The sequence below is a fragment of the Callorhinus ursinus genome, unplaced genomic scaffold, assembly GCF_003265705.2.
Source record: "Callorhinus ursinus isolate GAN/ISIS: 27379988/994484 unplaced genomic scaffold, GSC_fseal_2.0 scaffold9, whole genome shotgun sequence".
Lineage (NCBI taxonomy): Eukaryota > Metazoa > Chordata > Mammalia > Carnivora > Otariidae > Callorhinus > Callorhinus ursinus.
This window is the reverse complement of record NW_027397071.1, coordinates 19,542,410-19,567,267: the sequence shown is the minus strand read 5'-3', so window position 1 is coordinate 19,567,267 and position 24,858 is coordinate 19,542,410. Positions and strand designations below refer to the sequence as shown.

At 34.2% G+C, this 24,858-nt stretch overlaps 1 protein-coding gene across 2 annotated transcripts in view; it reads right to left on the bottom strand.

Moving 5' to 3' along the window:
* Window positions 1-24,858, bottom strand: part of DPYD (dihydropyrimidine dehydrogenase) — a 798,492-nt gene that overhangs the window by 611,728 nt on the left and 161,906 nt on the right. For both annotated transcript variants that reach the window (XM_025872261.2, XM_073896265.1), the window contains exon 4: window positions 11,679-11,766. In XM_025872261.2, the coding sequence (XP_025728046.1) occupies window positions 11,679-11,766 (88 nt within the window). The remainder of the gene's footprint in view (window positions 1-11,678; window positions 11,767-24,858) is intronic.

The window sequence follows — 24,858 nt, the reverse complement described above, 5'->3', positions numbered from 1 at the left end:
TATCATATGATTCAGCAATTCCACTCTTTAGTGTACACCCCGAAAAATCTACAACATATGTCCGTGTAAAATCTCATACAATAATGTTCAAAGTAGTGTACTCCTAATAGCTAAAATGTAGAAACAACCTAAATGCCCATCTCTGATGAAGAGCTAAAAAAGTAGTATATCCATATAATGATATTATTTAGAAATAAAAAATAATATGTGCAGATTGTCATCTGCAAATAGTGAAAGTTTGACTTCTTCCTTACCAATGTGGATGCCTTTATTCCTTTTTCTTGTCTGATTTCTGTGGCTAGGACTTCCAGTACTATGTTGAATAAAAGTGGTGAGAGTGGACATCCTTGCGTTGTTCCTGACCTTAGGGGACAAGTTCTGTTTTTCTCCACCGAGTATGATGCTAGCTGTGGGTTTTTCAAAAAAGGTCTTTATTATGTTGAGATGTTCACAGATTCATTCAGGAAATGATGATTAGAAGATATATTTTTAATGTGCTTGGAACAAATTATGGAAGAATTTCACTTCCAATCTAAGGGTTTAGTATCTAATTGAAGCTTTTTAATAAAAGGTGCTAGTATTAAAGGACTAATTGGGAAGATTATTGTATAAAGGCTGTGGAAACTCTCAGAAGGAGAGTGGAAAAAACAGGGAAAGTGAAGAAGACATGATGATACATAAAAAAGGAATGCATTAGCATGTATCAGAATACACAAACATGGTTTTGAAAATGGTCTGAGCCAACATCAAGCAATGATTCAGAAATCACCTTTGTACTCTACCTCTCACAAATAACTTTGAACAAATGGTAGATAACTCTACTGTGTAGGAAGCTGGGTGTTCAGAGTCAAAAACATTCAGAAACCCATTAGAAAAGGAACACCTCCTCAGCTGTTCCCATCAAGAAAGTCAAGATCAATATCAATTTTTTTTCTCTCATAGTAAGTGGAGAGATTTCTTGAGTTCTCCTTCTAAACAAGAGGTTTGATTCCTATTCTGTGAGCTTCTAAACCTTTCTAAAAGCAAAGGCTATAAAATTTAAATTTAGAAGGGTACTTTAAAGATACCCCAGTAGTCTCCTTCTAGAAAATACACAATCACTTCACCTAGTTTCTTCACTTTATTCAATCATTCACAAGTATTTTAGTCTTCTATTGTGTGAAGAAAAATGTACAGGGTTATTTTGGGAGGGATAAAAATTAAATATCTGATCTTTTGTGCACAGATTTGTTTTATGAGGACTTTTACTCCTTTAAGCAAAAATCTAAAACACAAATTGATGTTTGATATGTTTGTTTTTTTATATCAACACAAAAGAACATGCATTGAATGTTCTCTAGTCCATTAACTTACCCATATTTTTCAGGTGTTGAATTTTCTATTACCCATTGGGGTTTTTAAAAGCTTGTTCAAAGCTACAACATGTGCCATTTGTGTGGGTTAATTTTAAGACAACCTTAACTTTGATTCTTTGCCTTTTATTTTTAAACTTATAACTTGAAATTGCATTAATGTCAACTCTCTACAATTTAATGGTTTTTAAGTCATTATCAAGAAACATGAAAAACTCACAAACCAGTTATCATCTGATATGTTATAACGAATTTAACCAATAGTCCTATCATATTCAGACCTTCATATCACCACAACATTATCAAAACAGCTGGTGGATTTATTTTAAAGTGTTCTTGCTTTTTCCAATGAGAGTTTTCACAGATGGAAGCATCCTTCCAAGATAAACTCCAATCTGCTGCATTTAAAAAATACTTGGGAAAGTTCAGTAAGTTTGCAAGTGTGAGAAGGGTGAATTAACATTACTTATACTTCTAGACTGAGTTGTCTAATGGTGAGTGTGCTAATGTACATTAATCTAATAGAAAATGTCCCTAATAGTACATACAGAAAGTATAAGCACAGGGAACACTGTCAAGCTATCACCATCTTCTCAGTGAACAATCCAATGGTCTTCATATATTTGGCAAAGGAGAGTGGGAACCTATCGTTAACAGAACCCACAAAAACTCCTGCCCTCCCAGTATTCACTCTTCTGGGGACAAAGGGGTATAGAATAGGTTTGCCTGGTTTTACTCTGAAAACCTTCCCTTCGTATCTCAGACATACTGAATTTTAGAAAAGTTTTGCATGATATGATTAGACTTTTAGAACTATGAATGTGTAAGGAAAGAATTATTCTTGTAGAAAATAAATTTTTTTTATCTGACCTTGAGATGCTTGTGAAGGTGCACACAGGTGCGTGCACACAGGCTTCTGAATTTAATTCTGCTTATATTATACTGGGATAAAATTTAGTATCTCTTAACCTCAGTTTCATTACTTGAAAAATGCAGATCAAAATTCCTTCTTAACTCATCATATTTACACTAAGTATTTTTTTAATTTGACACAGATAGCATGCCTAGTACATTATACAACATAGAACAGACTTAATAAATTTAAGTCTGCACCCCATTACCCCTAGGCTTTTTCTAGCTAAAAAAGGTTTTCTTATAATGTTAAACCTAAGGTTTAAGATTTTAAAGTTTATTAAAGAAAATTCATGTTAGGAAGCACAATAAGAAAGACAGCAAGAAAGAAGCAAAAACTTTACAAAGAAAAGTAACTAAATAACCTTATCTCAAACAAGATTTAAAACAACAAATCCAGTGACTGTTGTAAAAAATTATATGTATAAGGTAATTAGTAATAAAGGCAAAATTTCACTATTTATGCTATTAGAACTAGACTATAACATTCCTGTTTTCTTCTTTTCAAACAGAATAAAGTTATTGTTTTGTGAGGGTTTGCTCTTCACTGACAAGAATGTGAGATTTCTTAATTGACATGGTGCTTCAGTGTCTACCATACTGCATTATTATATTGTGGCTCATAAAACCAGCTATCAGCCACTATTTGTACAATGGGTAAAAATAAATTTATGAGAAAACTCTCCATTCCAAGTACATTAATTTAAACCCATTATTACTTTCAAAAGTAAAACTAGTTTTGATTGTAATAATTTACCTACATTTTTCAATTTACCAGTTTTCAGAAAACTAAACCCAAATTTCCTTAAGATGAAGTTTGCTGTTTCTGGAGGGGAGGTGGGGGGGTGGGGATGGGATAATCAGGTAAAGGGCATTACGGAGGGCATGTGATATAATGAGCACTGGCTGTTATATGCAACTGATGAATCACTGAATTCTACCCCTGAAACTAATAATACAGTAAATGTTAACTTAATTGAATTTAAATTAAAAAATTTTAAACAATGAAGTCTACTGTGTTATACATTTTACCTACCATTTAAGATGTTAATAGCACTTACAAAATTGTCATGATAGAAAATATGTTGCTTATATGTATATATGAATATAATATCCTCCATATTTTATGTCCTGTATTTTCTATTTTACATATATATTTTACATTTATATTTATATACTTTATATTTTAATAATGACTCATAATATACATACATTATTCATACAGATTGTGTAGACTGATGTGGACAAAAGCACACTAAAAAAAAAATCAAGAATATTTAGTTATTCTATCAAGTAGTTATGGAATCTGGGATAAATCACTTAGCCTTGATGGGTTTTGAATTTCCTTTCTATACAATGAGATAGCCAGATAAATTAAAATTCCATTCATCTAGGTTCTGTTACGTTTAGTTTTACCTATTAATATTAAAAAATATTCTAACCAGTATCTTCTTATGTGTTTATACAGATTTTCCTTTGTCTTGATTACACTAAAGAGAAAAGTTGTGACTCCAGTTTAATTTACACATACATATATAAAACTAGATTGTAACTGTTCTATTTTTTAAGTTCTAAAAAATATTAACAAAGGCATATATTTAAATGTGTCCACACATAACATACAACCACAAACAATATGGTATTACCTGTTTCATATAAAATTGGCTTAAGTTGTACAATGGAAATCTTTATCATTTAGTTATACTGACATTACTTTTAGGTTTTATATCACTTACATTTTGTAATAAATTGACTAAACAGTGCTTTGAGTTACAGAAGGTTTTCCAGAACTAAATGTTCATCTTTTGAAACAAATATGAAGAAAAGCTGTTACTATTACACATTGTATTAGCTGTGGTTAGAAGCAAAAATGTAACCTTTTAAAGGCCCAAAGATATATATTACAAAACAGAAACAAGACAGATTTTGCATAAGCATTAATGATTCAATAGACAATGTAACATCTATTTATCTTTTTCAGCAGAATACATTAAAGAAGATGGGACATTTTGAAAATAATATTCCAGTCCTTTAACACTAGTAAATTTAGTATCCTATCATTTGCCAGATTCAACACAAGGAAGTTATATATTAAAATTAACGAATGAATTCTGGAATATTCAGTTAATGTTATATCAATTGATAAATGAATGAGGAGAAATGGGCACACATTTGCCTTAATAATTTTAAATTAATATTTTATTATAGTCTGAACATGGTGTTCAATAATTATTTTGTAGAGCTTTTTCTCATTTTAATGTTATATGCAGACAAAAGTTAGGATATTCTGGGGCTGCCTGGATGGCTCGGTTGTTAAGCATCTGCCTTCCGCTCAGGTCACGATCCCAGGGTCCTGGGATTGAGCCCTGCATCGGGCTCCCTGCTCAGCAGGAAGACTGCTTCTCCGTCTCCCAATCCCCCTGCTTGTGTTCCCTTTCTCGCTGTGTCTCTCTCTGCCAAATAAATAAAATCTTAAAAAAAAAGGATATTCTGAAAATTAATATACTATCAGGGAAATGGCTTCAGTCAATGATAAGGTATATTACCCAGTACAGTAATTAAAACACCTTGGTCCTGTCAAAGATAGATTGGTAGGACAAATAGAGGGTTGAAAATGTACCTAAATAAATATGAAATTAAATATATGATAAATGTGGCATTTTAGGACAGTGGGAAACTATATTATTCAGCAGATTTGAAATTATTAGTCATTTAGAGAAAAAAAAGAAAGCCTGGATTTTTCACTCTTTACACCAAAATAAAAACTTTAACCTCTCTACTTTATTATATTATGTTACTAGTGACTTTAACTTATTATTTTTATTTAAAAATATACAAACTCATTGTAGAAGTATAGTAATATGGAGATTTCTAAGAAAAATGTTAATAACTTCTCTTCTCCCTCCTTCAACCTCAGCCAACTGAGGAAACCAAAGTTAAATTATATCCTTCTATGCCATGTTTCCTTATATATAAATTGGATTTTTTCTAAAGATAATATGTTATTCATATTAATATGCAACTTACTTTTTTTCACTTAATAGAGATATCCCTCTAGGTCAATAAATATAATAATAATATATTTTTAAGAATAGTCTCACAACATTCCATAATATAAATATTAAATGTAAATAAATATTATGCATAATGTAAACATAAACATATTATACATAAACACAAAATATTAAACATAATAAATATTAAAATATAATAAATAATATATAATACATAAAATAAATAGACTAAGCAATTTTCGTAATGATGGGCACTAGGCTGTCTCAGGTATTGGCTACTTCAAATGATGCTACAATTGCTATAATAAAATATTGTGTACCTATACCATTACATGGTGATACTTTTATTTTTCTAGGAAGAGCACATAATAAAGCACTGTTGGCACAATGGTATAGATATTTGTAATTTACAAATATATTTCTACTGTGTGATGCTTATTGTTTCCTTTCAGCTTTAGGAGGTTATTAAACTTCTTAACTTCAACAATCTGATGAGAGAAAAGTGGTATCCCGTCCTTTGATTTACACATTTCCAGCTAATATGGAAGTAAGACATCTCTAATAAGGTTATTAATCGTTTGTGTATACCTCTTATGTAACATTTATGACATTTGCCTATGTGTATACTGGATTAGGTTATTATTTAAATATCCAGGAACACTTTGATAACATAAGTTAATGCACAGTAAAAAAAAAAAATCACTTTGTTTCAAGTTGGGTTAGCTTTAATTTAAAAATGTGTGTAGTAAAATTTGTTCTCAGATAATTTATAGCTTCCAAAATATTTTTTAATTTTTTTAATATTTAAAAGTTAATCCATTTAAAATTTATGTTACATGGCCTAATGGGGGGTTCTAAAAGTAATTTCAAAATTATACCTGAATGATTTTTCAAAGAACCCATCAGTTTCCACTGAATTGAAATGCACTCTTCATTACATATTATGTTCTCATATTTACTTGTTTCTTTTTACAGACTTTCATCTGCTGCAGAAAATGTGTATGCCTGTACCAACACTACATGTTGATTATAGAAGCTTTACAGTGAGTTTAAGATCTGATGTGGCAAATCTCTTTTTGTCTTATTTTTCAAAGGTTTCTTTCTTTCATATAGCTTCCCAATTATTTCAGTATTTGCTAATCTGGGTTTCAATCAATCTACCCATTAGATCTTAAATAATTATTGCACTTTTCCATGTATTGAGAAATAATTATCTGCTACAAGAGTAGATTTAAAAAGGTAAAATTATAGGTAAAATATTTTTAAAAAGCCATCATGAATACATTCATGAGCTGTCATGTCCAAGACTGAAAATAACAAGGCAATAAGACAGAAAAATAAGTGGAATCATCTTAAAGGCATTTGCTAAACCAGGTGAATATTGGATCCCATTTTCAGGTCCTCTGAGAACATAGCAGATATAAATCCCTTGTAAGGAAAATGTATTCATTGCACTCCCCACAGAATTTCTACATATAAAGCTTCAAAGAAAAGCAGTGTGAGTAAATAAGTAAATAAATAAACATATGAAGAAACAAAGCACAATCAGTGGAAGCCCTAGACACTACCAACAGTATAATCAGACAGAGAGAATCTTTAGTAGAACTCCCAGAGTATGAAAATGAGTATTTTTATATTATTTAAGGACAGGCTTGGAAAATGAATTAAAAGCTAGCAGAGTTTTTAAAAATACAAAAAACAAAAAAGATAACACTCATGGAGAATAAAGTAAAAAGGTTTAACATATATCTAATAGGAGCTCCATAAGGAGATGATAGAGTCAATGAGAAATTCCCCCAAATGATGAAAGTCACAGATTCAAGAACCCCAGTGAAAACTAAGCAGGATAAACAAAAAGAAATCCAAACTTAGGGGTACCTGGATGGCTCAGTCTGGTTAAACACCTGCTTTTGACTCAGATCATGATCCCAGGGTCCTAAGATCGAGCCCCACGTCAGGCTCCCTGCTCAGCAACAGAGTTGGCTTCTCCCCCTTCTTCTCCCTCTGCACCTGCTCATGTGCTCTCTCACTCACTCTCTCAAATAAATAAATAAAATCTTAAAAAAAAATACAAACTTAAGTAAATCACTGTTCAGTTGAACACTAAAGATAAAAAGATCTTTAAAACAGCTCCCCTCCAAAGAAATATAACACTCCAATGAGCAATAATTAGGTTTCTATTAATTTTCCAATAACATCAGTACAAGCAAAAGTAACCCACTTTCCCATGGCAACTTCAAAATGAAAAAAAGATAAGAAAAGGAAAAAAAATGAAAATTGGCAAAAATGTGGATAAAGCTAATCCAATATTGACTAATAAAGCATAACAATACTATCTTATCAAGTTTTAAAAGGATAAAATAGAAAACAGTATTTTATGATTTAGTGATGAGCTAATTTGAAGTATAGTACTTTACTCTCTACCAGAAGACCCACTCAGATTAACACCCTAAATGACACAGACCCATATTATAAAATAGCTGTAAAATTTTGAATTAACTCAGTCCTAGAAAAAAACATTTTTCACATTACTCAAATATTGGCATCTCAACTATAAATGAAATTAACACATGAATTCAGAACTATTTATTTAAGCCAAATGGCATTCAACTCTACTTGTTTACCCTCTAAACGCATAACAGAGTTTTTAAAAGCTGTGTTCTCTTGAGCACCATTTTATGGCAGAAGGGAGGTAAGTTTCTGACAGTCCTCTTAGAAAGGACAGAAGTACTCTTAGTTATCCTTTAGCAAAACAAGTGAGGAAACTAGCCTTGTGATCCAAAAGAAATCTTATCACTACCTTTTTATTTTACATATCTGAAATATTCATATTTTCAAATACTATTGGGTAATAAGTTGTGGGCTTCCTAATTTTTTTTCATCTCCTTATTTCTCTGTCATGATAGTGGGAGAAAACTCAATAGGCTTACATAATAGCCTATGTATTTGGACATTGGTTTCTAGGCATTGGGAAGCCACTAACATTTTTTTAATAAAGCAGTGATATAATTAGAGCTATGTTTTTAGGAAATTATTCTGGAAATGATCAACATTTTACTTGAAAAAGGTATTAAACCACTTACCCATTGTAATTGAAAAGCAAACCCAAAAGGAGGATGAAGTAAATCTATTGATTGCACTTCTGCTTTGTAACACTTTATCGGGAATATGTATGTGTGTGTATATATGTGTACAAACATACACATATACACATGCACATATATCAAGATGACTTCTTTTAAATAAAAATATTGTTGTCAATGGTTATCAAATGAATTCTGCTAGTGACATTTTTGTTTCTCCCCTGACTTCTCATCCTTTTGGTGGGGATCTATCATAAAGAAGAGCTTTACATTGAGTCATTCAGTCAGCTTTCCTCTAATGTGTATTATTAAATTTAGTTATTTAGGTATAAAAGCCACACAAATCTGGGCACACGGATTCTATATAATATACAAATCAATGGAAAAATCAATGCTTTACAATTTGATAGAAACTTTTGTAAAGAGAAAGTATCTCTATTGTTTAAAATAAAGCATCATGAAACGAAGGAACATTTTGAACAGTCATTCTTTTTCACTACATTTATAGATCAACCTCATGCATTCTGATATAAAGTACTGTTTTTTATTTTTTCCCCAAAGGAAAGCTATCAAGAAACATAACCCAGTAGTCACAGTTTGATGACTCTGAAACGTGTACTTCCGATTGGGAGATACAATTGCAAACAACAGCCTGCATGTACGAAACAGAGAAAAACTGACTGAGGAGGTACAATAGAATTGAGTGTACCTTTGAAAACTAGAGCTGTAATCCAGTTTGTAAGAAAATAAAGAATGGAAGTATTGGCCTAAACTCCCTGAATCACAGAAACCTAACACAATACAATACAAGTGACATCCTTTTCTCAAAGAGGCACAAGGCTCATTGAGTCCAGCGATTCAATTACCCTCTCAACCTGGAAAGAATCCCCCTCCTGGGTTGAGGTCCAATGGCAGAGCAATGTGGGACAGCCCACATTGTACATAGCTGGTAAATATCTAAAAAGCTGCAGGCTTTAAAGAACAAGAATCTCTGACCTTTTATGATTACTTCAGTGATTCTTCAACAAAACACTACTTAACGATAGAGTTCCCTAAATGCCTGGCAAAAGATCACATTTTCAATTAAATGTCTCCAAATATCTTCTCTTCATATCAAAATCCGTTTAAATATATAGCTAAGCAGAACACTTTATTAGGCAGTAAAGAATACAGACAAATTAATGAAACAAAGTTTTCCTAAAATAGAGATGATTCTGATCTTGCTTAGACATTTTATAAACTTCTCAAAGAATACCATTATTCCCTTTAGGTCTTTTTTTTTTCCTATAAATTTGTATAGACCTTGAATGAATGGGGTATACTACTAATTAAATTACAATATCACCACTGAATTTTGGAATATCTAGGGGACATTTAGCTAGCATGGATCATAACTGTAATATCTTCTCATGCTTGAAGTCAAGAGTGCTACCATGGAAATAATTTTAGCCAAAACACTTCAGCCTTCAAACTTCGGACATTTGGTTTCATTCCATTTGTATGAAGTAATTATTAAACAAAAAAGATTTCACATGTAAGTTTCACATGATTTATTTATTTCCACATATAAGACAAAGGTCTTGTGATGATAGATGTTTGGGATAATATAAAGTTAATAAATGAGGTCCCTTCTAAACTAGAACACATCTTAATTAGAAAACAAATATAAAGCATTGGTGATTTTTTTTACTATGCATGGGATTAAGTCTCAAATATTGAGCATAGAATGACAATATTTTCACAACTGAATCCCAGTCTAATTGCTTTGTTTCTTTCCCATCACTTTTTTTTTCTGTAATCTAGGCCCTACCCTAGCCACACTGGAGTTATTATATTTGCCCAAACTTGTCACATACACACTCACATTGCTGCCTTTGCCCATGCTGAATACTCTTCCTGGATTGCACAGATTGCAGCACCAGCCACAACCAATATGGTTAAGGTGTTCTTTTTTTTTTTTTCTTAATGTATCTGTTTTTGCTCATAAATTATGAACTCTTAAAAGGCAGGGCCATAGCAGGAACCCAATACATGTCACTGCGTTTGGTACATAGAAGCTACTCAATAAATAATAAAAGCTACAAAAATAGTAAGCCCTTGTATAATAATTACCATACTTAATGCAGAGGGAAATTAATAATTCCACATCAACAAAATATTTGTTAAATAATGACTATGTTGGTCGCATACAAGTATTATTTCGTTTATACCACAACCTTGTAAGACAGATGCTTTCTTTCATAAATAATTTTCCCTGGGTTCACAATAAGTTTTCAATCTAAATATTTAACCTAGACTTAAAATCCTAATGAATACATATTCATGTAGATTAATGTACATGTCCATGTAGATTAATACTATACCATACACCTAAGTAATAACATTAATTCTTTTGAAATCCTAAAACTAGAGAAAGGTACCATTTTTCTCCTGAAATGTTTTTTTAATTGACATTGAGAAATGATCTTTATAAAAAAGCTGGTTGTTGAAGGAGTCCTTATGGGATTTGTACAGCATTTTAGAACATAAGCATCAAACACTGTGAAAAGAAGGATTCTCTGCATCCTTTTGGGAAGACTTCCTTCAGCTTTTGCCCATTTGCCAAAGCATCAGACACTTGGCTAAGAGCTCACAATACTTCTTTCACAAACAAAAGACACTATTAATTAATTATTCAATCGAATATTCACTTAGTGAATGAAAAACTGGGCTTACTCTCACATTAGTTTAAAAAAAAAGATTAAAATTCCTTTTGTTCAAAAAGGAATATAAAAGCTCTTAAAAGCCCGTTGTCTATTTTTTGGTCTTGGGTGTTTTTTGGTTATAACTCTTATCTAGTCTCTGTGATTTATTCCAAATGTTAAACAAATTAACTTTAGCAACAGGGAAAAGTCCATTTCCTTGATGTGTCTCAATGTGCCAGACTTAATACCAAAACACATTTTAAAACAAAAATATTTCACAAATTTGAAATGTGTTTTGTTAATCAATGACAGTTCCTATCTAAGCATTTAGCAAGCTTAAGCTACAGTCAATCGAATTTCAAGTGAGTGCCTTGGATTAAAAAATCATTAATTTCAACAAAAACTAATTTTTAACTCAATAAACAATGAATATGCATTTTTCTAAAAATTATATCACAACTTGGAAGAGACTAACAAAATGTACCACATTTTTACATGCCTATAGAAACCATATCTTTAACACTTTCACCAAATTTACTAAAACAAGCTTTACGCTTTAATCACAGGTCATACTAGGTAGATACCAAGATCAAGTGCTGTTATTTTCATTTGCAGAGCTAAATCTGAATTTACCTTGTTTGCAATACTTGTGATGAATGATTTGATATCTAGATTGGTTGGACAGCTCTTCTGACAGGGGGCATCTGCACATTTCAGGCACCTAAGGAATAAAATGACCAGATTAAAGAAACTATAAAGTAACTGATATAATATTCTATATATTCTGTACCCGATACCCTTTCAAAGTTAGTGTCTAGTAAGGACAAATAAAATAGTGCTATATTTTTAGGTATAAAATCTTTTGTTAAGCAGGAAATACAGAGCATCTGTGTTTCATTTTTCTGTACACCTTCTGAGATGCATAAAATAGCACCACTCAGGCTAACTGCCCATCCTTTCCATGTTCTTCCTAGAGATTAAGAGGACCATACTTATTTAAGATACATCATTTACTCATTTATTAAACCAGTCTTGTTTTGACCTCTAACTAAACTGACAATGCTTAGAGAATGCAGTCTTTTAGGATAAAAGTTTTGCATGCCTTTACATCACAATTATTATACGAACACAAAAGCAAAGTCTCTCTCATTTTACCACACATTACATCTTTCTTCCTCTCCTCATCCCTCCCACTTTGTCGCCCACCTTTCCTCTCTCCCTCCTTCCTTCCCTCTCATCATCTCCCCCTCCCTCCAATCTTCTGATGTTCTTTAACCTACAAACTATTCACATGGCAACTGGGCTTTGTAGCACACACTTCAATGCATAGCCCAGATCCACCCCCTTCCATACGAAGCATTTATTCCCCTGCTGCTGTGCCCTCAGCCAAAGAGAACAGGCTAAACCAAGGTCATGTCCTCTTTCCAATGGCAGGCTGCTTCCAAGTACAGGTCAATGAAGAGGTTAGAGGCCCAGTACCTTTGCCCAGACTTGGGAACAAGTCTGCAGAGACCCACTGCACCCTTTATTATGGCTGTCTGTTTCCTGTTTCCTGTTTCCAATCCTGATTCCTTCACTCTTATACAAATGTGGTTGATCTTCTAATAAACTTCCTGTGTACCAATCTCATTTCAAAATCTGCTTCCTGGAGAACCGGCCATAGATGGGTTCAAACTTCAGTGTGTCTAAGAACCAGGTTGATAAATGTCACAGTTTCCACAGGGGAGCGCCACCTGAGTCTGAGTTATTGGCCTGGGAATCCGTATCTTTTGGGGGTCAGCCTTTGAGGTGATCTGATATACATGGTTGGATCCACACAGCAAGAATGACAATTCTTTAATTACTACATCAGGACTGAAACCACAGGCTAGAATGGTCCTTAATTTGCACATTAATGTGTGTTATTTATTTATCCACTTAATAAATATCTAATGAGCCCCTGTTACATGGCAGAACATGGGATATGAGGATATAAAACTGATAAACAAGACCACCATGGTCCTGCTCTCATGCACCTTGCAGTGTGGAGGAAGTTCACATGTATAAAAGACAACCGTAGTTGTTAATGTGAATTTGGGTGAAAATAGCATCTTCAGGGAGCATTTAAGAGGAACAGCAGTGCTGGAGGGAGAGAGGCAGAGAAAGCTCATTGGAAAGAGTAATACTCAAAGGGAAGATTTAAGAATGAATGGGCACGAGGGAAGTGGAAAACGATGGGATCTGGAGTGCAAGGTCACTCAAGAGAAAGACCCAATATGTGCCCAAGCCTGGAAAACATGACAAGGTACATAAACTAAGCCAGGTTGGTCGGTCACACAGTGAGAACAGGAGTAGAGAAGAATTAGGCTGGAGATCTAAAACTTAAGATATACCATTGCCACATTTGTCAGAAGACCAGAATTGTCCAAGAATTTTTTTTTTTTTAAGATTTTATTTATTTGACAGAGAGAGAGAGAGAGAGCGCACAAGTAGGCAGAGTGGCAGGCAGATGGAGAGGGAGAAACAGGCTCTCTGCTGAGCAGGGAGCTGGATGTGGGGCTCGATTCCAAGACCCCAGGACCACGACCCGAGCCGAAGGCAGCTGCTTTAGCGGACTGAGCCACCCAGGCGCCCCAAGAATTTCATTAAGAATGAATCCTACACTGCTCAGTGACAAAGGTGACTAGCTAGCTCATTTTCTATCTACTTGCATGTGTAAAGACCTTGCTTCATTTCCTTGAGAAAACAATACCGGTCTCCTTGTCATTCTTTTGTGAGTAGGAGAGTCCTCGTCATTGTCTGAACCAATTTCTCAGCACCTAATTAATATCTTGTTTTTAAATCTGATCTCTTTTCTCTGGTTTGTGTCCTTAGCCTTCTCTCTAAATTAAATTTTACACAATGAGTACCGAAGGCTTTTCATAATCAATTGTCCTCTCTGAAATGTAGTCATTAAACCTCTCCCCTAACATTTCTCTAAATGCCATTGTTAGAGTCATATCTGTCATTTAGTTGAATTCCTATCTTCTCATACTCATGATTTTTCCCCTAAAACACTGTCACTGAGTTCAAAAAGAAATTCTTGAAAGTGTAATCAGCAGCATACATTGCACAAGAGTGCAAACTGAGCATAATGCATGGTCTATTTGGTCTATGATGCTGAAATGAGGTGATATTATATGTGTTATCTTCACATGGATAAATATGTTGAACATTAGTGATTTGAAAGGATGTTCTGTGATGTAGTAAAATAAAATAGCTAAAAATTTAGCAAATAATACACTATCTTAAATATCTTCTAATTCATTAAAAAAAGTCATTTCAACAGTTTTAAAACTATTCGGCAATTCACAGTAATAAAGCAACAAATGTACTTATTTGTTTCATTGTGTATGTGTGTGTGTATATATGTATGTATAAGTATACATATGTGTATGTATCTCCGTATTATATACCATCTTGCAATTCTCTATATATATTTATACCATATAGATTCTGCTTATCCCTAATGAAGTCACAAGTTTTCTGCTTTTCTTTTTTCTAACACCCATCTTGAATAAGGCAATTAAAAAATAAAGTTATATTGTCAGCAGATATGAATGAGCCAAATTAACGCACAGTGTATTTCCCTGTTCTTCTAGAGAAATCTTAAATTCAACACAAACAGATTCACTTAACAGCACTGACAATGTAAGGATGTTTAGTTGTGGTTATTAAGCCTCTTTACCAAATAATTCCCTTTTTATTATTGAGCTAGTTCACAAATAACAGCTGTTGGAAATGTCAGATGTTAATGAGGCAGGGCAATGCAAACCTGAATTGTAGCATTCTTTTTTTTTCCTTTGGTGCCATGAATATGCCAGAATGGGCAGACTTTGATAATAATACCATCTTGCAATTCTCTAAGCGCTCTGCAGACTAAAGTGCATCAGGCTGCCATTAATCCCACTTATCACTCTGACAGCTCAGTAATTACACTACTGCTATAGCCAGGTAGTCCTAATAAAATATCAACCACTGCACTGGAATGCATACTGGTGAGATGTTTTATTAAACTTGGGGGGGGGAGGGTTGATCATCAAGTGACATTAGTGTTGACCTATTTTTCTATTTGACAATAAATTATCCTTTGACCATGCCATAATAGATATTACAGAGTGCATTTACTGTACCAAATCAGAAAGGTACTGCATTACAATGATGTAGGCAAATGGTGTAAATAAAATAGCAGAAATGCATGTCAGAATGTTATTACCTAAATTGCTTTAAATGATTGATACCATGAAAAATCACAGACACAGTACTTAGGGGAATATGTCAACAATTATTGCAAACCACAGTTCTACATAAATTTTCCTTAGAAGTAACATTTAAATTACACTTGTTTTTATCTTCATTTGTTTAATTTCCCTTTTATGTTTCAAAGTTACTCTTTTATAATGCAGTTTATTTTTAAATGCATTGTAAGAGCCAAAAGTTAATTCAGATAAACAATTATGTAATATTTTTAATCCCCAAATAATTATATTTATACTAAAAGAAGTATATTAGATTATTTTTTAAGCAATGAAACATCTTAGATTTTTTACTAGTGGTGAACTTTTTTCATTTCCACATTTAATAGAGAGCATAACAATGGATTTCATTAAAAGCAAAATATAGAATCCTTAATACTATTAATCCTTCATGATTCAACATGACCATAAAAAATGTATGAAAACTTTAGTACTGCTACTTAAGGGACAAAAACTATTAGAGATATACAGATCTTTCTCCAAGGAAAGAGACCCATGATTCCTCTCCCCAAATCCTAATGAGGCTGGACAGTTTTACTCTATGGCATAACACCAGAAAAAAATTATAGTTAAGTCATGAAATGAACAGCATTTCATTCTTCACACATCTGAAAACAGATGCCTACTTCTTCTATTATTAAGCATCCAGAGCAGTTGGAATTGTAACCTATGCTTATTAAAAGAATTTTCCAATCCATGAGTTTAAATAACAATTTCTTCCTCAGTTAAAAAAAAATCGCACAAATCTGTATGGAAACCTTAAAATACCACGTTGCATTGTCTTTGTTTTTTTGCTAGACTTTGGTTCAATCAAGTTAGCACTGTCTGATCAGGCTATGATATAATCTGTATTAGTCTATATGTAATCAAACTAGGCAAGTTAGTATTTACAAGAAAAAAATATTTTCCTAATATTGATGTTGTATTGCTTCAGATCTTTCATGTTTAGTACCTTTGTTTGGAAGGTCTAACTAACTGAAATGTAGCAGAGAGGTATAGGATCTAACTTCCCTACCCTATAATCACCAGAATAGGTGAATACATACACTAATATCCTACCCCACTTTGGCAATACTTCTACTGAAACAGAACAGAATTGAATGGAAGGCATGTAAATCAGGCTAAATGGGTTAGGGGCGCTTGGGTGGCTCAGTCGGTTAAGTGTCTGCCTTTGGCTCAGGTCTTGAATCCAGAGTGCTGGGATTGAGCCTTGCATAAGACTCCTTGCTCAGCTGGGAGCCTGTGTCTCCCTCTCCGCCCCACTCATGTGCTCTCCATCTCTGTCTCTCTCTCTCTCAAATAAATAAAATCTTAAAAAAAAAAAAGAAAGAAAGAAAGAAAGGGGGGGTTAGAAGTGTCTAACACAAATCTGAGTTCCACACCTTACAGTCCTTGTACCAGATCCCATCACAACAGAAACACCCAAGAAAGACAGTTGGTATCTTTAAAACATGATGAGACTAATTCAATGTTCTGATACATTAAACAGTCAAGAGCAATTCCCAGATTCTAATAATTCTCTCCACTTCTCTCAATATTCGATTAATAGCCTTTCCTATATTCTTTCTGATTGTGCTTCTCTGATTACAGAACAGATTGTTACTAGCTCAGGGGTATGTGGCACTAATTTTAAATATTCCTAATGTGCATCCTGGCCCAGCTTGTACATTCTGCTTGGCTGGGAAACTATGGCAACATTGTGAAAAGTAACTGAATTTTTTATGCTGTGCACCATTCTGCCTTGGTGATGCTGAACGAATGATGTTCATGTTTTAAGACTTTTAATATTTATTTGAATTTATAGGTTAACACCAAAACATAATTTTTAAATAGAGCTATTTATCTACTAGAAATTTCCATTCATATGTGGGTGTTTCCAGACAATTCAAAACAAGCAAGATTTAAAACAGTACACAATTCATATAACTGACACTCAAAATAATCTTGCTGGATGATCATGGTCATGAGTCTGGTAATAAAACATAGTTAAAAACTTTTCTACAATATTTCTGTAGTCTGTATCCGAGAATTATTGGTTTTCTCAGATACTAATGGTTAAAAAAAGTACCTTTTACACTTTTTGCATACTTTGAATGGAATGGAAGGACTTAGGTTAAATTTTGATACTCATTTTGATCTTCATATATAACTGATTCTTAAAAATTACTAAGATTGCTTTTACCTCCACTTCATACATGAGAGTATTGAGGCTCCAGAAATCTCCCAGAAGCATAATAAGACTAGTGGCCAAGGCAGCCGAGGAAACTACTAGAACACATTTACCATCTTACACCCAGGACTATCCCATTCACGGATGAAGACAGGTGAGAATTTTAAAAGGTGATGTTCTACTGACCTTATCTCTTCCCAACATCACTGCCTCCTTGCCAGAGCAATTTGAAGACTGAGAAAAAAGCAGTTTAGAAGTCACAGCTAGGAAAAGGCTACAGTATCCTCTCTCCTGGAGTCCCATTTTAGTTTAAGAAAAATAAATAAAAATAAAAGGTCTCCTCAAGAAGCTTCTCAAGTCAAGATGAAAACATGAGGGTTTTACGGTATCACATGATTTCAAAGGCTTATACAATCTTAGTAGTCACTGAGGCACTAATTCCTAAAATTAGGACGCTAATTTTATTACATTTTAAATAACTTCGGAATAGACAGTTGTTATTAGATATAAGTATGCTATAAAAACAACAGCATAAGAAGCCACAAACTCATGTACATCTTGCCCTGCGAGCAAATAAAATATTTCCATAAAAACTTCTGCCTATCACCTTCTGAAAATTTTTAAACATACTGTCCTATTTTACTACATAAACAGAGTATCATCGTGATACCTGAGGATGCTGCTCTTAAACTTAGATTTTTCTCTTTCTTACAAGAGAAGATGTGACTTGAAAACAAGTTTTTGTTGTGCACAGGTGGAACAAGAAGTATGTGTACCTTAATAACTGCAGGAAGATTCACTGAAAGAAAATAAACACACCCTCCGTACATGCAGGGGATGAAACCAAGTAGGTGTGAAAAGAGAAACGAGTCTAACTAAAGGAAGCAGGGTCAGTCCTGAAGGCTTTCAGAATCTGCTGCGGCTTTTCAGATATCAGAAACAGAAATACTAAACAATAAGGTAAGATTCAAATAACAATACTAAACAATTCTGCAGTGTGTAAAGAAAACAAGGTTTATTTGCCAAATGTATAGTACTGATGCTAATTATGCTGGGACTTAGAGGGGAGAATGAAATCGATGCAGGTTGCAGCAGTGAGGGAAGAGTGCCCCCCATTTCTAATTTCTCTCTGTTACCAATTTATTTAAAGAGTACAAGATCATACTTACAACTGAATTGTTGAAATGGAATAAAAAATTACTGCAACTATTAGAAATAATAATACACACTCATGTTTATATGTATCTATCATACAGAAAGTTACAGTAAAGTCAGTGAATTAAAAAAAAACATATTTTTGAAATGTTTTTCTGCCCAGGAGACATCTAGGCATTAAAACCTGTGATATAATTTGATACCTGTCACTTGCAGCTACAACAGAGGTAGACTTTAATCAAGAAAACCAGAGAATATCATTGATAAAAGCTCTGCTTTATGTCCTGGAGGGATGGTCTTCCTGGCAACACTCTCTTAGGAAACCACTCTTTCTCCATCTTAAAGATGGTGGGGATTGAGAATACTTAAGGACATTGAGGAAGATGGCTGGATTCAAGAAGAAGATAAAGAGCTTTCTCTGTCTTGCAGTAATGAGACAGTGATAAGCCAGGTACCTAGGATAGAGTTCCTTGTAAAATCTGGCTATACTAAATATAGCCAGCATAAATAAGTCTGAATTCACACACACACACACACACACACACACACACACACACACTCCTAGACTTATATACATACTAATATTAATTAAATGCTCAAACGTGCTTGTTAATCCATAGCCTTAAAATGTATTAACTGAGAAAACATAGAATACATGTTAAGAGAACATGTTAAAAGAATAGGCTCTCGTGCTTGATTTTAATTACTGACCTCACTTTATTGGTTTTATGACTTTAGGTAAACGATTTAAAATTCTCTGGGCATCGGTTTCCTCATATGCAAAGGGAGACAATAATTTGTACCTCAGAAGTTTATTGTGAGAATTTTTTAAAAAATTATATATTCACACTAAATAGTATGTACTTCTTTAGTTACTTAACAGACTTTCTTATACTCCTTAAAATGCTCTGAAAGTTATATGGTACTTTCTCTAATGTGGAAGGACTCAGTTAAGAGTCATAGCATAATGTTTTACTGCTACTTACATACATTAAAGTGGGTATCTGACAAACATAAATATATGCATTAAGTCTTCATTTTCCTCTTACGAGTTTTCAAAATGAGAAATTATTTCTCTATCAGGAGAATCAGAGAAGCCTTCATTGACAGAGATACTTATGCTAGGGCTGAAGCAAGAGTAGGATTTTACCATGTGTAGATGAGTAGACCAGAACTTAATGTCAAGAGCAAGTTCTGGATGCGTATGTGCTGTGTCTCTGCATGCCACACAGCAGCTACTACTGCATCATGTACATGTTAGGTGGCCAATAAAGTAGAATGAGTGAATGAATGGATGAAAGGGATGATGGGAAAAGAAACTCTATCGCCTAATGCAACCAAAAAACAAAAGACTATAGGTTCATCTGGGGCAGAGACTATAATTCATCTTTGGTTCTCGGTATCCATGCTAGTAGTTGGCACATACATGTTTATGGAAAACTCCTACAAGTCACTACACTTCTTCAGAAATCAAATCCCTAAAGCACATGCCAATCTCATCAGTGATCCAAAGCTATTTATATGGAATCCTTTCTTCTTCGGGCTTCTGGTTGTTTCTCCATGCTAACGGTGTGAGGTAAAAATAATCTCCTCCTAAAACTTAGTTAAATTCTAAGATGACAGGTTGAACTACAAAAATATACTGCAAAGTTTGGGGCACCTAGGTAGCTCAGTTGGTTAAGTGCCTGCCTTTGGCTCAGGTCATGATCCCAGGGTCCTGGAATAGAGTCCTGCATCGGGCTCCCTTCTCAGTGGGGAGCCTGCTTCTCCCTCTCCAGCTCCCCCTGCTTGTGCTTTATCTCTCCCTCTGTCAAATATATAAAATCTTTTTTAAAAAACCAATATACTGCAAAGTTTGAAAATGCCTATATTCCTACTAAAGGTGTAACTTATAGTTGAGCAAGTATCTAGGGAATGCAAATTGTTAGATATGAGAATCTATGTGATGAAAGATGCTTTCCTTCATTCCTGCTCCACACATTATCTTCTGGTACTTCCGTGTTTTCAGTGCCAGTGTTAGGTGTATTTCTCAGTTCCTCCTTTCTTTTTCTTTCTTTCTTCTTCTTTTTTTCTTTTTTTGGTTGTCAAATGATCCTTTATTGAGTATTTTTTCATTTGTAGTTCGTAACTAGCTGGGCATTCCACTGCACAACTACTGATGTCATTTATGATGTCATGGAGGATGGCGGCCATCAACACTGCAGCCCACAGGATCTTTTTAATGGTTCCAGAGCATTCTCTGGCTAAAGATCGGTGCTGCATCTGTCAGGCAACACTGATAATATCATCAAAAGTGGTATTTCCACTGTTCTTAACGTTTTTCTGCTTCTTTCTGTCTCTTGGTGGTTCCTTGAGGGCTCTGATAATCAGAGCTGAGGAAGAAGGTACCACTTAAATCTGGGCATTAAGGGGGCACGTGATGTGATGAACACTCAGTGTTATATGCAACTGATGAATCACTGAACACTACATCTAAAACTAATGATGTATTATATGTTGGCTAATTGAATTTAAATAAAAAAAAATCTGGGCCTCTCTGTTCAGAATGGTCAGTTTCACTGTAATCCTCAGACTCTTCCAATCACTGGCTGTCTTGGCGATGTCATCACCAAAGTTTTTTGGAGACAGACCAGGGGCCAATCCTCAAGGCCACAGCAGACCTGGCACTGACTTCCCCATCGGTGCACCTACAGTTCACTGGCGTCAAATATAGGCAGTATGGTGGAGGCAGCTGGTGTCAGGATTTATGAACCTGGATTCAGGACTACCAAAGACAGTTGCACCTTCCACTCCTCTGAGCCAAGCCGAAAGCCAAAAGCTCTCCCTTCCTCTTTTCAATTGCTGCCATTTGGTGAGGTGGTAACAAATAATTCCTTATCTTCCAGGGTAGGGTAGCACTTTCCCCTGACAAAATATACTATGTACAAATATGGTCTTTCCTTAAGTAACAATTTATAATTAATAAAATACCTATATTTATGTCACTTTAATTTGAATAAGTTTATATACATATGACTACATACATTCATAATACAGTTACACTTTAGTTAGCATGTAGTCATTTTCAAAAACCCAAGTCTCCCAATACATTTTGTAGTCCAAACATACCATTTTTAATTTAACTACAACAAGCTGTTTGCATTTTTTCCAAACCAGCATACTGTTGCTCACCACAACTGTGGTTCCTCTCACATTCCAAACAGCTGTTAGATGATGCTCTATATACTTTGATCCTTTACAGACCTTAAAGGGAACTGGGTGACAGTCCTGACTGTTTTTATTACAGCTTTCCTGCTACTCAATAATCTTATTTTACCTGGATTATTTCCCCACTAGAGTCATAAACTCTTTGATTTATATTGAGGATCTTCCCAGGCTTTTTAGAAAAAAGACATTATTTTTTATAATATATCCATATGCTGTGCAAATTATCTTCTCAAATTTTAATATCAGTGAAGCCCCTCTATGAAGGTAACCAAAAGATAATATATACTAGTCATAGATGCTCTAAAAGTAAACTTTCCAGTAAATTTCAAAACTGAAAATACTGTATATTTTATGACTTATTTGAAGGTAATTTCAGAATAATATAAAAATAATAGCAATACTAACAGATTTCTAATAAAGATATAAAAGAGAAACAAAGTCCAATAATTTAATCAACACATAAGTTATTTATTGTGATATGATTCCTAGATTTATATGATATGCTGACTATGAAAAAATATCTGTGTAAATATGTAAACCTACTTAAGGGCAGTGGGCTAAGATCTGAGATAGATTTAACTTCATAGGATGTTATACTACTTGAATTTTTTTTGCAATGGGCGAGCATAACATGTAATTAAAAAATTAACATACTTTGATGCTGACTGGCAACTAAAATCACAATATCCTATGTAATTTTAATTTTTTTACTTTGGTCATCTGAATCGATCAGACAAAAACAAACCCATGATGCTCCCATACTCTCTTTCCTCTCCCTGAAAACTCCAAAAGTCTTATGAAAGATCCAGGTAAGAGTTTTAATAAGAGTTCTACAATGGAAAATACTTCTGAGTATCTGGTGGTTCACAAAAGCGAACAGAACAAAGGGTCAGGTTTCATCAAATAAATAATGGGTAAGTGACAGCACAATGCTGAAGGGACTCATTACATCGTTAAAACAAGAATGGAATAAAATATTTGTCCTTAAAATAATATTATATCATTCACCAAGAATAGAATTTATAAACAAATTTATCCAAATCTTAGCTATCTAGATATCAGAGCACAGCAGGAATAATTCAACTCAAAGTTACTTATTAAAAAGCCACTGTGTTGGGGCGCCTGAGTGGCTCAGTCCTTAAATGTCTGCCTTTGGCTCAGGTCACGATCCTGGAGTCCCAGGATTGAGCCCCGCATCGGGCTCCCTGCTCAGCGGGAAGCCTGCTTCTCCCTCTGCCCACTCCTCCTGCTTGTGTTCCCTCTCTCGCTGTGTCTCTCTCTGTCAAATAAATAAAATCTTTTTTAAAAAAAGAAAAAGCCACTGTGTTCTAAGTTTGTGCTGCTGAGGGAAGGATTTACTGAAGCTTACTTGAAGATGGTGACTTAAAAGTTACTGGAGTTACTTCATGTAAAAGAGATTTGTCTAGACTTTTTTTTCTTCTTTGTAAGTGCAAGAGCGACTGTAATATTTCAGGTGCTAGGAGAACAGATTTGGAGAGCAATAGCCAGATCTGGATTTTCTTCCTGTTGGAACTGTTCAGTTTCATGTGTGGAACCAACAACACAAATTTATCTAAAAGTTTTCCTCCATAAAAATGATGCCACTTCCCCCTTTTCAAAAAGTAAAAGTAAACACGCCTCTGCATATATTTAAATTAAATTTAAATATTCATTCCTAATCAAACCCTATGCCGATTACCCTATGTAAAAGAAAAATGCATTTTCCACAATTTTTTAAAAAAAGATCATGACATCTTCCTGCTAAGACGAGAGTTTTTCACAAAATGATCTTTAAGCATTGGCTCCTGCCTGCTTTATTCCTACAGTTCCATCTGCAACACTTGCCCCACTCTAGAACCCTGTAGTTCTGTGAGCACATCAAGTCATTTTTCACCCTCCATGCACTCCACTATGTTCTTTCTCTGCCTCAGAAAACACTTCAAGCTTGCTTCAGAATTCAGTTCAGGTGTCTCTCATGGAGCTCCCTGGTTCTTGCCATTCTATTCTCCCAAAACACCCTGTGGATACCTTTATCAAAGCAATTATCACATTGGGATGCAATGCTGATTCACTTTCCTTGTGTCTCTTTGATTTCCTCTTCCAGTGAGAAAAATGGTTGGGTTCCTTTATCTTTGCTGTTGGTTTGCTTGGAAATAGATTAATTTGAAATTGGATGAAAAAGACAGCCAGAATTTTGATAATACCCCAGTTACTGCTGTTAATGTTTAGAAAAAATACATTTTTAAATAACTATTCTTCAAACTTATGTAAATAATACATACCTATAATGAAAAAAATGTTTATATTTGGTTTAATTTATTGAGTAAATACTTATGTAAGAGTTACTGTATGCTAGCACTATTCTATATGTTTTAAAAATATTAACTCATTTAATCTTCATAATCACTCGATGAGGTAGATATAAATATTAACTCACTATATCTTTATAAGAACCCAATGGGGTATGCACTGTTGTTATTCTCATTTTTTTATAAAGATTTGTATTTGTTTATTGAGAGAGACAGTGATAGAGAGAGAGCATGAGAGGGGGAGAGTCAGAGGGAGAAGCAGACTTCCCGCCAAGCAGGGAGCCTGATGCGGCACTTGATCCTGGGACTCCAGGATCATGACCTGAGCCGAAGGCAGTCGCTTAAACAACTGAGCCACTCAGGCGCCCTGTTATTCTCATTTTAAAGATAAAGATACTAAGGCAAAAAATTTCCTTCTCTGTTTTAGGTTTGAAATCTTTTATTTCCTATTTTTGTGAACCTGGTGATCATTAAGAAGTTAATAAAAATCTTCTAAGGGTGTTTGCCAGTTTTCTCTTCTACTCCATTCTAATAATAGTATATGATAATGTCAGGGCTTGCCTCACAGTTTGTGAAATCCAGAGTTAGGACTCTTATCCAGGTCTGACTTTCTCCAAAACCCAGCCTGTGGGTATCATCATTTCATTCCTGCAGCAGTTCTCATAATGATAGCCAGTAGCCCCAGAGAACCTGAGAAA